The 17,111-nt window shown below is 29.8% G+C and overlaps 1 protein-coding gene and 1 non-coding gene across 2 annotated transcripts; one reads left to right on the forward strand and one right to left on the reverse strand.

Moving 5' to 3' along the window:
* Positions 1 to 1,591: 1,591 nt before the first annotated feature.
* TRNAD-GUC (transfer RNA aspartic acid (anticodon GUC)) lies at positions 1,592 to 1,663 on the reverse strand. The gene has a single exon. It is a non-coding gene; the product is annotated as a tRNA-Asp (tRNA).
* Positions 1,664 to 12,239: 10,576 nt separating this feature from the next.
* Positions 12,240 to 14,340, forward strand: LOC7478006 (UPF0496 protein At2g18630). Its single transcript, XM_002310748.4, has 2 exons — positions 12,240 to 12,609; positions 13,013 to 14,340. The coding sequence occupies exon 2, from the start codon at positions 13,026 to 13,028 to the stop codon at positions 14,163 to 14,165; it is 1,140 nt and encodes a 379-aa protein (XP_002310784.2). The 5' UTR covers positions 12,240 to 12,609; positions 13,013 to 13,025; the 3' UTR covers positions 14,166 to 14,340.
* Positions 14,341 to 17,111: the final 2,771 nt, after the last annotated feature.

Raw genomic sequence — 17,111 nt, forward strand, 5'->3', positions numbered from 1 at the left:
TTTCTGTATCTCTTCTTATTGTATTTTCTCCTGCTGGTGTGCTTCTTCATGTCCTGTAGCACCATCGCATGCAAATCTGTTTGCCTCTTGTTGTCTGCCAAAAGGACTGATTTCTAGCTTCTTGAACTTGAGCTGGGCACGCTGGGCTGCTATTACGAACAGGCCTCCTCTGGATACTCAGGCTGCGTTTGTTTGATGAAAAGTGGTAAAATTTAGCTTGGTTTTCAGAAAAATGTTTTCCTTTTATTTTGGGCGGAAAACACTTTCCGGAAGTTATGAAAAATTTAGAAATATCATATTATTTGTTAATTATATCAAATTTGATCATCAAACTTTTAATTGTTATATATATTTTGTTTTGAATATTTGTTTTTCAATTTCATCCCTTAAAATTTAATTTTTATATTAATTTTGGTCCTTATTTTTATAATTATTATTTGCTTTTACCTTATCATTTTTTAATTGAAATTTTTTATCTATCAAATTTGGTTCCCATTCTTTTGATTGTCACTTATTTTATTTGAAATAATTTATGAAATGTTAATTATTATTATTTTAATTTCATCATCTTTCAATTTTTTTATTTTTTAGATTTGATTTCTATTATTTTGATTATTATTTATTTTATTTTAGATAATTTATGAAATTATATTTTTTTTCAATTTCATTCTCATTCAACTTTTTATTTTGTGAGATTTGTTCCTTATTATTTTAATAAACTTGAAAAAAATAAAACATTAATAAGTTATTTTCCAGCTCATTTTCCATGACATAACCAAACACTGGAAAATATTTTCCAACTTATTTTTCATTACACTACCAAACATCAGAAAATAATTCACTTTTCCAGAATTCACTTTTAAAAAAGAAACTACTTTCCAGCAAACAAACGGGCTTACAACCATATATGAGGTTCTAGTCCGGGTTTGTTTGGTTGTTCTTTCTAATATTTTTGTTGCTGGAATAAACCAAGATGAGTAATTGATACTGAAAATGAAATTGCTGATTTTGTATTGCTTGAAGTTTTGTGATAATCAACTCCGATTCAAATTTTTGTGTAGCCTCTCAGAGGCGCCTAATAATAAGAGAAATTTCTTGCATTACATTGGGAATCCCTTGATGAAATCCACTCTCATTTCGCCGTCCTCTCTTTGGTTGCAAAATGCAAAATTTGATTTCTAGCATAGGTCCCTTGTGACCATTCCCAGAAAAATCCCAGATACAATGAATCAATGCACGTTTTTTTAGAGCTTATAAGACCAGCCTTAAGTATCATCCTGACATCGCACTTTGGTACCTGGTGGTGAACTAAGCATTCCAATGGTTGTGGACCATTCATTATTTACTAGCGGAAGACAAGATTTCCATGGTTGTTACATGTGAAACTGTCCTAGTCCTAGGAATTCATGAACTTGGAACGCCATGGAAAATCAACTTCAATTGGGCTGCAGTTGATATTTGCTCACTTTCCAGTAGCAGCATGGGATACACGTTGATAGAGTCCCATATTTTTGTCCCTTCCCATGCCAAGAATAGAAGGATGTCATTTCTATCTCTCTCTCTGCAAAAAACAAAAAAGAAAACAGAAGAACGCCGTTGCCGGGGATCGAACCCGGGTCACCCGCGTGACAGGCGGGAATACTTACCACTATACTACAACGACTTTGTTGTTTAATGAATTTCATAAAATGTATATATAAAAGTAACAATAGACAAAACGGGCAGTCTAACGCTCCTTTCCTTTTCAAGTTGTGGAAACTGGAAAGGAATACATAGTACTCCATGAACAATGGAGGTGTGATCAGTGATGGGAAATGGAATTCCTTTGTGGAATATTAAGGCATGAAGGTGTCAAAATTTCAAATCAGTGTTTAATGGCAGGGGACCCACCAACTCTTTAACTTAGCTATAATGGACTTGATGATGGAGAAATGTCATTGGCCATGATTCACGAGTGGAGAAAATGAGAGTGGGGTTCAGTGCCTTTTGATTTTTCAAGTCACAACTCCCAATCGGAGAATAGAGTATAAAAGCTGAGGTCAGTGGTGCTTTAATGAAGATGATTTGATGGTTAAGTTCCCCCGTGTCAATTACAAATTTTATCATTATTTTTCTGATTATTTATTTTGTTTTTGTTTTTATTTTTTAATATTTTATTTTATTTTATGTTGATGTCTATTTTGTCCTTTTTTTAGTTTCTGTTTTTATTTTTTATTTTTTATCTTTTTTTATTTATCTTGTTTTCAATTTCATCCATCAACATTTTATTTTATTTTATTTATATATCCAATTCTGTTCTTATTCTTTTGATTATTATTTCCATTAATTTTTTAGCATTTTATTGATTTATTTTATTTTTCAATTTAGTACCTCAATGTTTTCTTTTATTTAGTTTTTATACCATATTTGGTCATTCTTATTTTGATTGTTATTTGTTTTGTTTTTTTTAATTTTGGATGATTAGAAATTTTGCTTCATGATTTTTTTATATTTGCTTTCTATAAAGTAATTTTTATCTCATGACCTAGATCACACGTTTCAAGGATTAGCCTGATTTAACTTTATTTTTTTAGGTTCATCTTTTACAATTGTTTTTCTTTCAATTTCTTCTTTCAAATTTGAATTGTTTGGTCTTAAACTTTATAATTTTTCTGTTTTTTTTTATGTGGGGTTATCTCAATCTCATATCCCGTATTGCATGTTAGTTGAGTTAACCTGGGTTTACTCGAGTTTTTTTTAATTATATTTTTTTTAGTTTTGCCTTTCAGTTTGCTTGAGAGTTTCACTGCTACACAAAGTTAAAGTAGATTATTCTCGAGTGTTACCTTAGGTTTCTTTGGAAATTAAAGAAGATTTAATCTTAGAAGTGAAGCCGATGAGAATACTAAATCAAAGTGAAAATGAACTTAAGAATAAAAATATCTCTATGGTAAAGATATCAAGGGAGAGTTCCCAAGTCAAAAAAGAGACCTTGAAAAGAGAAGGAGAAAGTATCTTGAGTTATTTCTAGAATGTACATGACAAAAAAATAATCATGGATTGGGTTTTCTTTAAGGAGGGGAAATGTAAATCTCCGGTTAGAATTTTTGAGTTTGTGGAAAATAAAATAAATAAATAAATAAATAAAATATATTCTGAGATAAAAAGGAATATAAATATTTGACTTGAACGAAAAAGGGGTTAGATTAGGAATAATAAGAATAAGAAGAAAATGAATCAAAAGTAATATTTTGATTAGCTAAAGAGGAACCTAAAAGTGAAATTAAAAAAAAGCATTTGGATAAATAAAAGAGATAAAAGAAGAAATGGGGATCAAGTGAAAATAAAAAGAACTTGGAGCAAAATTGCAACTAGGCCAAAATTACATATATAAATACATGAATGGCTTCTGGCCAAGTGATAGAAAAAGGGGATGAGAGTTTTGTGTGTTTCAACTTGATTTTAACCTAGATTAAAACAAATTAAACACAGAAAAGAGAGAGTCAATGGATTAAAAAGGGGATTATAAAGGGTTTGGACAAGAAATCTTAGCTTTGGAGAGTGAATAGCGGCGGCGGGTATAAAGGGGAGAAAGAAATGGAGGAGAAAACTTATTTTCCTCGCTTTCTCTATCTTCGATTTTCTTCTTATGATTAAGTAGTAATCAATCTTGTTTTATGTTTAATTTGAATTCATTTTTATGGATTGATGAGTTGTGTGGATGAACTTTTAGGTAAAAATTTAGTGTATTAATTTGAGGTATTGTGTTTTAATCACGATTCTTGATATAAGAAAAAATTGAATAATAGGTTTAAGGCAAGAATTAAGAAAAAATTCTACCTTTGTTGTATGAATTATGTAGAACTAAACTAACTTAGATGGAAAATGGTTAAAAAGATGTAAAAAGTGTGGAAATTAAAAAAAAAATATTCCATTTTCCTTAATCCTTACAGCTGACCAAAGTAATAGTGAGTAGGGAGGATGGGTTTTATTAAGCTTATGGGTTAAATTGGATGAATTTGATGATGATAAAAAAAAAATAACATAGAAGGAAGGAAAGAATATAAATGTGGGGGTGAATTTGAGAAGATTTGAAATAAATGAAGAATTGAAAGAGAAATTATTAATATCTTAAATAGAATATTTGGCTTAGAAGAATAAAGTGAAAGTGTTGATAATGGTGTTTACTTTATGAAAATTAATTGAGACGTTGAATAAATTGGAATAAATGAATAAAGTTTAATTGATGAAAAAGAATATTAGTTTTTAAATATTTGAAAGTCTTTTAATCTATGAATTACGAGATGTGTGGAAATTGAGAAAATAAATTTCTTTTATGGAGAGAATTTTGAATATAAAAAAAATTTAAATGATGATGATGTAGGATAGGTTGCAGAAAGGGAAGGGGCACAGATAATAAGGATTATTATTCGACAGCTGACAACCGACAGCGAGTAGGTGATATTCATCTCAATATGATTAGTAAATTCTTAATTAATGACAATTGCAATTTCTTTAAATGTCCATTTATGTTGTGAAATTTATGAATCTTATATGAGAAAAATAAAAATGAATGAAGTACATGTGAAGGATTAACATCCAAAAGGGGATTTCTAGAGTATTTGGTATTCATATGAGAATATCATATTTAATTAGCTTTTAAATAGGAATACCGAATTAATTGACATAGATATAAGATTGTCGAATTAATTTTTATTTAGTGAGAATATTAGATTATGGACTTTCAAATAAAAATGCTAGATTAATTAGTATTTAGTGAGAATACCATAATTATAGACTTCTATACAGAAATGCTGGATTGACGGGCATTCAATTTAGGTTGTTGGGTTTAATCGGTAATCAAATGAAATTAACAGAATTATTAGCATTCTTTAAAATTGCTAGATTAAATTGATTATTGGTGGGTTAGTCGAATACTTTAGGTATTCGTGAGAAATAGTTGGATTATGAAATATTAAAGAGATGGTCAGGAGAATTGAAAGAAATTTTAAATTTAAATGTTTATATACCAAGGAAGAATAAAATGATACAAAAATAAATTATGATGGGTGGATGTTTTGTTTTAATTAATTGCTATTTTATATGATTTGTTAATAAAGGTTAATACAATAATATGTTAATTAATTATTTTAGGTTCATCTCAAGTCTGACAAGAGTGATAATGCCTATATTACTCTGTTTTATCATTGAGTGACTCATGTATATAATTTTGTTATTAGGATTTTATATTGTGATTTTGTGAATGATGTTTTTGTATAATTAAGTAAATTCTAATGTTTGGAGTAAGAATGAACTCAAATGGTATTAATATTGTGTATTTTAGTTTTAAGCATTAATGTTGTATTTAATGTAGGTTATTTTATACTTAAATTAATTATAAGGATGTTTTGATTGTCTTAAAAATATGACTTGGTGTGAATTGTTTAGTTCCATAGGATATGCAAATGTTGAATTAGTTTTTTTAAATTTTATTCTTTATTTATGAATTAATTTGAGTTATATATATTTTATCTTTAAATTGTGATATTATTGAAATCTAAGATAATTGGACTGCGATTATAGATTGATTTGTGTTATGATTGTAAATATTGATAATTTAGTACTATTTATGGAAAAACTCCACTAAAATCTTTGTAGAGTGGATTTAAAAAACAAATACCTGGAAATTAGGGGTGCTACATATTTATTATGGTTTTAAAACTCGAATCAAGGACCGATCCGAGGCAAGGCCTGGATTATAGATCGGAATGGTAAACTCCTGTTGATCCAAGTCAATGTATGAATAAAAATAATAATTATTATAATTTTAAAACTCAACTTGGGAGTTGACCCATGACAAGACCTGGGTTACGTGTCGGGAGGGTCAATATGGGTAGACCTAAAATATATCATATATATATATAAGCAACCTCATTTTGACCCAAAAAAATTCAAAAAAAAGTCAACGGGCTTTGGACCCGTGTTTTATTCCGGATCGACTAAGATTTTTTACTAGATCAAGTCAAGTCAATCATTTCTTTATTCTTTTTAAACTTGGACCTGTCCAAACCCATGGTTGATCAGGTGCCGAGTCAACCCATTAGGTCAATTCAGATTTTATAATTAGGATTATTATAATATTATTAATTTCAACCCTCAATATAAATTAAAGTAAAAACAAATCTAATTGTTTTTTAAAATATATAAGTTGAATTTTTTTTCATGTTTTATCCACCATAACCAAATAAGATACAAAGATAATCACTTGTACATCACTATTAAATATAATTTTATTTTTATTTTTTTATATTTTGTCTCCTCTTTTCTCATTATCTTTCTTTTTCTATTTTGAAAAAATTGTTTTGTCTTTTTTATTTTTATTATTATTTTTTTCTATCCTGAAAAAATAACTAAACGCTAAATAAATGGATGTACTCCTCGTTAACTCTATGTATACTTAGAGTGTGTTTGGCAGTGTGGTATCGGTTGCTTTTCAAATAGCTTTTCGTGCCGAAATACATGCCAATGATTTTTTTTATATTTTAAAAATTATTTTTGACATCAGCACATCAAAACAATTCAAAAAATACAAATCGCACTCAATTTTAACAAAAAAAAATAATTCAAAATTTGATAAAACACAATTACAAACGCAATGCTAAACCATCTCTATAATGTTAACTCGATTGCGTTGCATTGACATATCATCTAAAATCTTCTCTCATAATTACTTAATTCATTGATTAGTTATTGCAGTTGGTCAAAAAATATATGGAAAAGAAAAACCAGCCGTACTTTGTTTATCTATTTGTCATCTTAATCTTAGATTTATCTGGATTTATTAGACCATGTCGTTTTCAATGTAGCTACCCTAACCGCAAACGACATTGAGAATATAAGGAGGAATGGTAATGGGTTTTCATTAGTTGAATTTATTATTTTTATATTTTATTTATTATTTGTCAATTAAATTTTTTTTATATTTATAAATTATTTATCAAATTTTAGATATCCATATAAATATCTATTATCCATTATTATTTATTATTCAATAAAAAAAATAAAATAGTGTGCCCTTGCGTGCATTAAATGATAAATATTATACATATACATGTATTTTACGTTAAACACATACACGCGCCCGCGCGGGCATATATATATATATATATATATAACATAAAATATCTAAATATCCTACAAATAAATCAATATAATATAAATAAATATTTTGGATTGGATTCATAGTCGGATTTAATAATATTCATAATTTATTTATTATCCTAAAAAAAAATTAGTATCCAAAAAATATTAATCTATTTAGATTGGTACGGTCGATATCCATTTAAATTTAAATTAAATTATAATCCAATCAATCACAGCTTCATCGAATCATAGTTTTCAAGGCATTCAGCATTGACATAACCCTGGGAATCAAACAGAGCATCAAAGCCACCTCCTTCAAAACCAACACCAACACCAACACCAACACCAACACTGCTAGCCTAAACTCTGAAAAGTCCCCTTTGGTAGGCTCTTGCATTTAGACTGTAAGAACCCATTTGGACTTTGGTGGGCCTTCAACCTTCCGCCTCTCTCTATTTTTTTTTTCCCTCACTTTTCTTGGTAGACCCTCCATTTCAAATACTGAGGCTTATACTATCAAATTGTTCAATCAAGTCCTTGAACTATAAATTTTTGGGCTCCTTGGCCCATCCATCAGACTCCATTTCATTCGATTGTCAAACAAACCCCCCCCCCCTTTTATTTTCTAAATTAAAAACTCACTGAATTATATATATATATAAAAAAAGCTAAAGTGCTTCCAAATTTTGTGGAGAGCCCTAACAAAATCGTATGAACTTTCTAGATAGTTTTAGTTTTGTTCTCAAAATATTAGCACATCCGTTTTTCAAGACTAATCTGGTTATAACTTAGTTAGGTGGCACATTACACATTTGATCATGCAACATATTTTGTGATCACGTAAATTTTCTATTTTTTTGAAATTTTGTGAATATTTAATTTTAAAAAGACTTCCTGAGCTTTTAAAAAAATTCAAATGCCTTAAAAATATATCAAAGTTTAATTAGCATATGTGAAAATTTCAAATTAAATAGTGAAAAATGAATTGGTTAGATGGGGTTATTTTTATCGATCGTCAAAATTTAACTCATTGACTTAATCGTGAAGTAACATGGAAAGTGACGAAAGTGCAATATTTAAGCAAATAATGGAGATTTTCTTGCTTAGATTCGCCAAATTTTGAGGTTAGGTTTGTGGGGGCATCTTTAAGAGTTACTTTTCTAGAAACCGACTAGATGATTTGTAACGTGATATTCTATGAGTTATACTAATTTTTTTAATGTAAAAAATACGTTTAGATATTATTAATATTTTTTTAAACTTTTTAAAGTATATGAAAATTGATCCGATTTGATAGTTTTGATAGGTTCATAGATAACTTGAATAACAAGTAAAAACATAATTTGACTCAGGATAACTATTTAAAATAAATTTTTTTTAATAAACATTGAGATAAAAACATATTGGATTGATTTGAGTTAACCTCCTAATCTGTATACCAAGTGATGAGATTATCATAATAACTCATTAGAAAGCAAATCAAAACAAATTATGAAGTTTAATTTTCAACAAACTCAATGTTAAAAGGTAAAATTGAAGAAAAAAATCAATTAAAATAAATAACCCCAAAGAATAACCCAAGTCAACTCGGATTAACTTATCAAATCTGTGACCCAAGTGATGAGACCGAGATATCCCAATAGAAAGCACATTAAAAAAAATTATGAAACTCAATTCTGAATCAATTTACTGATGAAAGATAAAACTGAGAAAAAATCGATTAAAAAAACACAAAAAACAACTCGAATTAACTAGGATTAACCTGTCAAACTCGTGACTCGAGTCATGAGATGAGAATAACCTCATAAAACTCAGACCAAAATAAGTCACGAAACATAATTCTCAATCAACCTAATATTAAATGATGAAATTAAGAAAAAAAATTAATTAAAAAAAGGGGTAAAAAAACTCAAGTCAACTAAATTAATCACTCAAACTTGCGGTTCAAGTCATGAATCCAGGGTAACCTCATAAAAAATAAATTGAAAAATATAAGCTTAATCCCTAATAAATCTAATATTGAAAATAAAACTGAAATTGAAAAAAAATTATATATATAAAAAAAAAACTAGATTGGTGTAAGGACCAATTAGAATGATTGGACTAATCATCCTGTTTCTAGGACGGCAAGGAAAGTCGAAGGACTTGATTGACTAATTTGATAGTACAAGCCTCAACTTGTCCTAATCCTATTAGTTGAGTGACAAAATGTTCAAAAAAATCGTGAATTGAAAAGCAAAACATCTATTAATTTACTAAAATTATCATTAATTAAAAGAAACTTAAGCTTTAAGCTTTGTGGGAAAAATATTTTAACTTCAATTATTATACTCTTTATCACGCTTCACGGTAGATTTAAACAGTGAATTTGTTTGTTTTCATTTGATCCCTAAGCCTTTTTTCCTCTTTAATTGAATCATTTTTTAGCCCAATAAATGACCAATTGCTTCCAAATTGTTAGCAAATAACAAAATTAAAAGACAAATGACCAAAGTGAAAAGGATAGGAGGAATAGATAATTGTTTCAAAATTGGTGAAAAAAAACACTTTGATCCTCATACTTTCAAATTATCATTTTCAATCCTTTTAGTTTTTTTATAATTAACTTTGATTTGAAAAATTATTTTTCTTATTTCTTAGTCCCTAATTTGAGAGATGAGAGAGAAAGTTGTCATAATCTAGTCGTAAAAAGAGAATATGGGTTGAGATCGATTTTAGCACCGAAAAGTATCAATCATGGTATTAATAGGTTTCATTCGATGAGAAAAGTTTTGTTAAGGTGTTCCTTGGTCTTCCCCTTGCTTAAGAAGGTAGATATTAGATCAAGAAATTATTCGAACTCATATTGATTTTGGATTTTTTAATCAATTTTTGAGTTATTTGTAACAATAAACAGGTTTATTAAGGTCTCTATGATGTATTGGGTAAAAGATGGGTTAAAAAATGAATTTTAGAGCATAAAATACATCTGCTCGATTTTTTTACGACTCCAGTTATTAGATTCTAGAGACGGAGATGATGAGTCGTCTACTTTATTTTTTTTATATAATAAAGTATGAATGACATGTCGTTTACCATCTATTATTTAAAAAAAAAAGGTTTGGCATGCATGTCATGCTTTTTTTGATGGGCTTAGGGTGTGGGTAAGCCCATGTGCCTAGCTTGAATGTTAATTGTTTTTAAATGCTATTTTTATCTTATGCATTTTCAACCATTTAAAGTTAAAAAGGCAATTATCCTTAATTATTTAATGGTCTCTTTTGTTATTTGACTTTTACAAATAGATGTTTTCTTTTGTTTTTTCAATCTCACACACTTGGTTTATTTGTTCTTTTATTTTTTTTATTTGATATAAAAAGAATTGCACACACTTGATTGTTGTGTGATTAGATGAAAGTAATTTAAGAGACAAAAAGTTATTAAATCTAGCGGGATGAATGATTTAGATCTCGAATTTAGTAGATTAACTAGGGTTCACTTGAGTCTTCATTTTTATTTTTATTTTTATTGAATATCTTTATTTTTAATTTTATCCTTCAATATTGACATCATTATTTATTTTAATTTATTTTTTACGGGGTTATAATGATTTTATAACCTGAATCATGAGTTTGACTGGTTAATTAGGATTAATCCAAGTCGATCTAATATATCATTGTCTCAATATTTTTAAAATATTATCCAACATGTTACTGTTATGATACCATTAAAATCTTGTTAAATATGCATTTAATTTTGTATTTCTAATTAATTTATTTTCTTAAAAAACATAATTTTTTTATTAAAAAAACTTAATTCACGATGCAGCACATGTCAAATGATGTAGTAAATCACTATGTAAAGTTACCAATAACTCAACTATGTCCATTGTTACACTCAACGCACATACATGTCTATAAAAAGACAACGTTTCAGGCTTGTTTATTATTGTAGTTCAATTGTTTTTTTTTTAAATTAAAATTTCTTCATTTTAAATTGATTTTTTTTAGTGTTTTTATATTGTTTTGATATGTTGATGTCAAAAATAAATTTTTAAAAATAAAAAAATATTTTGATGCATTTTCAAGTAAAAAGTACTTTGAAAAATAATCTTTACCATATTCCTAAATAGACCTTTCAAGCCAATTAGCCAAGTCACTCGTGCAGCAACAACATAAGTGTCTATCCCGTTTTGATATAATGATGTTAAAAATAAATTTTAAAATATAAAAATAAATTCTTTTTAATATATTTTTAAACAAAAATAATTTTAAAAAACAACATTTATCAAACTCTTAAACAAGCCATTGAGTTAATTAGCTAAGCCACTCCCATAGCAGCAGCAGCAAAAGCGTCTGGCTGGCTCGCCTACCTTTATTTGCTTCCATTCAGACACTCTTTACTCTTTTGCAAGAAGAATCAACAAGAGAGTTTAGACCACAATTATTAAAACCAGCCTTTAACCTGGCCAAGAGATTAAATCTTGAGTTAACTCGAGTTAACCTAAAAAATTAAAAAAATATTTGAAATTTTAATATTTCATATAAATTTTTTTTAAGAAATAATTCATGTGAATATAGGCTATATATATTATAAATAATAAAATTTAAAAGATTTTTTTATTTCATATTAGAAAGATACTATTTTTTCCTTTTAAATTAAAATATTTGAATAAAAAATATTTTTTATTCCACATTGAAAGAAAATAATTTTTTTTCTTGTAAATATATAATATATATACTAATGAGTTTTTAATTATATATTGAAAGAATAAGATTTTCTTTTAATATTTATATAATAAACTTTAATCATAAATAATAGAAGGCTTGTGTGTATAAGAATGGATAAATCAAGAGGAAAACCTATTATTGGCCCTAAGCACTATACTTTTTTTACCGATAAATATTTTTTTCACATATAAAATTTCAAAAACATGCTAAAAACAATGTTAGAGTTGGACTACATATTCATAAATTATTTTTTTGTTTATTAAACAAATATAAACATAAAAAAGGTCTTATTTGGGTTCCTCCGGCTCTTGAATCCCGGGTTAACCTGCCAGCCGGCCTGTAATAGATAAGAACGGTTCAGACGCGGAGTTCGAATCTTCTTTACTCTTGCAACCAAACATAAAAATCTACTGATTCTTTACGGTCGTTCTCTTTGGCAACGTTGTTGTTTCTTTCCCTTTTCCACGCATTTTCTCTCATTTCCTCCGCGTTCTTGTCCTAAGAAGCCACTTCTGAACTAGACCCCTTCAAACCCTTCTTCTCTTTCTAGCGCTTTATTTTCATTGTTTATAAAACCTGTCCTTTTCTCGTAATTCATTTTCTTGTCACTTATTATTGCTTTGATTCTTACATTCACTCAAGCAAAATCTCTTTTGGGTGCATAAGATCTCAGCTTTTATTTTTTTTTCTTTTTTTTGTTGCTTGATTGTAAGAGGAAGTTACTTATTTCAACTGAATTTCTGGTAGTTGAAGCTCGTCTGATACAGAGGAATATACTGTAAGCTATTTCATACCCAAAAAAAGTTTACATTTTTGGCTTGCCTTTGGGGTTTCGGTTTGATTGTAGATCTAATTCCTGCCATCAAGTGAAGAATTTAGTTCTGGGTTTTGAAGTTTATAGCAGAAATCTGTTAATCTGAGTCTTTTCTTGTTCAATAAGCTAGTTTTAACTTCAACTTTGGACAGTTTTGAAACTTTCCTGAATTGGATTGTGTTGTTTAAGTCAACTTGATAACCGGGTTTGCTTAGATTTGATAGTTTTGCAATCTGACTGCATTTGAAGGAAAAAAAGATCACATCTTTACTGGGGTTTTGCTTACATTTGATTCTTTCTAAGTTTGCATTTGAAGTGAAAGAGATCAAATCTATTGATCCCATTGGGTTTGTTAAATTATTTTCAGTTATAATTTGGATATGATGGGAGGGCAATCTAGCAAAACGAGAGGAAGTGATACTCCGTCACTACCTCTCCAAGCTAACACCAATTCCCAACTCACAGAAGATTTGACCTCATATGAGGATGCTTGTAATCGAGATCCAGAATTGCAATCCTTTGATGCTGCTCTCCATGAAAGGACTAATCATGTGATAAACAGCCTTGCTACTGGTGTGGGGATTCTATCCTTAGGCTCATTTAAAGAGGTCACAAATTGTCTTCTTGAAATGAACCAAGATGTTGTGAAAGTCATACTGGAAAGCAAGGAGGATATATGGAATAATCGAGAATTGTTTGGTTTGGTTGAGGAATACTTTGAGAATAGTGTCAAAACCATGGAGTTTTGTGCGGCTCTTGAAAGTTCTCTTAAACGTGCTCAAAATAGCCAGTTGATTATACAGTTTGCAATTAAGCAGTTTGAGGAAGAAGTAGAAATGCAAGATGGGGCAGTTGAGAAGAAGTTTGTGAAGACATTGGAAGGATTGCAGAAGTTTAAGGCAGCGGGTGATCCATTTACACCCCAGTTCTTTGCTCTGTTTCAATCAGTTTCTGAGCAACAGGTGTCCATGTTGAAGAAATTGCAATCTCGAAAGAAGAAGCTTGATAAGAAAATGAAATCCATGAAGACATGGAGGAGGGTGTCAAATGTGTTATTTGTATCTGCTTTTGTCTCTGTGCTGATTATCTCAGTGGTAGCAGCTGCCATTGCTGCACCGCCTGTTTTAACAGCCGTAGCAGGTGCGATTGCCGTTCCAGTTGGTTCTGTAGGAAAATGGTGCAACATGCTTTGGAACCGTTATGAGAAAGCATTGAAGGAACAGAAGGAGTTAGTGAGATCAATGCAGGTTGGAACTTTTGTTACAATCAATGACATGGATAGTATACGTGTGCTTGTCATCAAATTGCAAATGGGAATCCAGTCACTCTTGGACAACGCCGACTTTGCTATCAGAGAAGAAGATGCTGTGAAACTTGTGATAGATGAGATCAAAAAGAAGATGGCGGTGTTCATGGAAATCATTGAAGATTTAGCTGCACATGCTGATAAGTGTAATCGCGACATTAGCCTTGCAAGGACGATGATTCTGAACAGGATACTTAAATATGCTGACCAGTGAAGAACTATGGTACGTGTAGTAATGACCTGCAACTTGGCAGTTTACGTTTTATGTTGTTGCCATATTAGTGGGCATGTTGAACATGATTTGTATTAGAAGCATACTTATGTAGACTACAATGACTTCGAGTCAATTTCAATCATCAGTTCTTAAGAAAAATGTTAACAATTGTGTATTTCAGGCATGTTATGTTCTTGATGTCAATAACTGCAATTGTTTTGGATAATAATTCTGATAAGAGAAGCACATGTGATTGGAACCGGCATGACAAACCCTCTCTGTGTATGTTGTTTCATTTACAATGACTGAAATCAATGAAGTGAGTAGAGATTTGCCTCTTTGGAACTGTTCTTGCTCTCCAAGCATGGCCACAGCATTGGTCAGCAGAGAACAGAAAGCAAATAGGTGACAAATCTTTGATTTTTATTGTGAAGAGATAGTAAAGAAAAAGGTGGTGAATTTGGCATGAGAAATAAGAACAAAACGTCTGAAATAAACAAAAGGGCAAAATTACTTCATAATGTTTACTTACCAAGATTTGTTGATACAAGTGATAATGGAATTCATGAGTTTGTCTACACATTAGAGAAAAAGATGAGGGTATTTTGGTTTTTTTTTTTTTTAAACAACGATTCTTTCTCGTTTTCTCTCTTTTTTATTTGCAAAAGTTATCAGTGAGGAGAGAATAAACTAAGGTTTGACCTCAAGATTTTGATCTACACATTAGAGAAGAAGAGAAGTGGCAGACAAGTCTGATGGAAGAAAATGGGGGTTCTTAGAAGAAGATGGTGGTATTTTGGTATGTCCTTTTCACAATGGTTCTTTCACTCTCTTTTTTCACACAAGTTGTCGGTGGGGAGAGAATAAATTGAGGTCTAACCTCAGGAAAAGTAGGAGCAAGATGCTTCACTTGAAACTGTGGTTAAACCTTAGCTTAATGAGACTCACACTCTAAAACCGTGTTTTAATTGGCAACCAAAGGTTAATTTTGGTGGTTAGGATAAAACACAATTTCTGCCACACTACCATGCATTCTCTAAAAACTTAGGCTGATTGATTTGGACTCAACCCAGAAAACTGTAATCTTGAGCAGAAAATTATTTAGAAATAAATATATGTGATAAGTGGTGATTTGTGGGTCTTAGGAACATCAAATGATTGATTGATCATGTAAAAAACAACAATCACATCAGATTGTATGGAATATTTGAATAGTTTGCTAGTTTCTTTAGGATTTGTATACTTCTTTTATCTTTAGGTTCCATCAGCCATTAGGCTTGTGTGTAAGATTGTTGCGAAAGTCATTAGTACCAGATATTCTGATCGTGTTATGCAATTTATTTTCGAATAATTATTTATAGCATTCATGAAGTATATCACATTGTATATTTAGTAACCCATTTTTTACCTTTATTTTTGTACATATTTATAAAATTAGAAGAAAATCCAAAAATATATATATATTTTTTCAGTAATTTTAGTTAATTTTAATCATTGTGTTATTTTGTTATTTTTATGTGTAAAAAAATCTTGAAAATCATAAAAAAATACAAAAAATTAAAAATAAATGAATAAATAAATAAAATAGTTACGGTTGAAATTGAATTGATAATTGAGCATTATAGGCAAAAATGAGGTTTGAGAAATAATTAAGGTTTGAATTGGAGAATAAATTGAAGGAAAAGGGCTTAAAATGGTTTAATTTGGCTAAAATTGAAGGAAATTAAAGTTGAAGGATGAATTTGAAATAAATAGCCAAGTTAAAGAATCAATTAAGAGCTTAAGTGAAAAACAATTTAAATTAAGCATCAAGTTGGCTTAGATGTGAAAGATTGAAGAGCACAAGGGTTGATGCGGGAGCAATAGAAAAATTAGAGGGCATCATGCTGTAATTTAATAAGGGTGAAATTGAAAGGAATTAAAGGAAAAAGATTAAAAATTGACCAAAATAAGAAAATCAGAAGCCCATGGACTAAACAACAAAAAGAGCGGGAAAGCAAGGAAACTTCATTTTGACGGAGAAGCAAAAACGACGCCGTTTCACTTTAAGTGTTGCTTAAATTATGGAAGAATAGGCTAATGAATATGGAAAGGCAACGACGCCGTTTTATTCATGATGCTTACAAATTTTTGGGCAGAAAAAGGAAGGCAGAAACGATAATATCTCATGCAACTTTAGGGCTTAATTTTGGTATTAATTGAATCTCTTGGTGGCGCAGAAATGAAAGAAACATGTCTTCTAACATGTTGGCTGCAATCTTGGCACAGGAAAATAAGGCTTAACTCCTAATTAAGATCTACTATAGATTCCTAGTTAAACATACTTCATCAGCCAGCTAACCCCTCCTTTCCATTATGGTGCAGGATTCAATTTTCATATTTTAATCCTCTCTCCATATACCAAGCAACGTGATATTGGTGTCCAACACTTAATTTCTAGGATTTGACAGCTCTTTGAAGTGGTTTCATAAATAGTTATATAGACTAGACTTGGAGTTTGTGCTTTGAAATGGGCTGTTTGGAGACTCTTTTACAACAACTTGAAATACTCAACATGGGACTCTGCTCAAGAAGAGCTAACAGAACTAAATATCAATTGGGATTCTTTTACAGTCAATCAACTACTTAAAACCCATCCACCAATGGAAAAGGCTTGCCTTAGTTTTAAACGACAATGAATCAAAATAAATATCACTGTTTCAATGTCTGGTGCTTCAGTTACTGGACCCTCTTAAAATCTTGTCAAAGCTTCTGTTACTGTCCTGGTAAACTTGGTGATGGTATGTGCATCACCTTTGTTTTTTGATGGATCGTTTGGAAATGCCAAACTAATGGTTTTGAAAGCTTTTTTTAGGTTTTTTTTGTCAAAAGGTAGTGCTTACTTTGGAGGAAAAGCATCTGCCTTATGACATGAAGTTTGTTGATTTGGGTAATAAACCTGAATGG

The sequence above is a fragment of the Populus trichocarpa genome, chromosome 7 (assembly GCF_000002775.5).
Source record: "Populus trichocarpa isolate Nisqually-1 chromosome 7, P.trichocarpa_v4.1, whole genome shotgun sequence".
In the NCBI taxonomy this organism is placed as follows: domain Eukaryota; kingdom Viridiplantae; phylum Streptophyta; class Magnoliopsida; order Malpighiales; family Salicaceae; genus Populus; species Populus trichocarpa.

Bases quoted from the DNA above. Each gene is read 5' to 3' on its own strand.
- LOC7478006 (XM_002310748.4), top strand. From the start codon at position 13,026: ATGATGGGAGGGCAATCTAGCAAAACGAGAGGAAGTGATACTCCGTCA.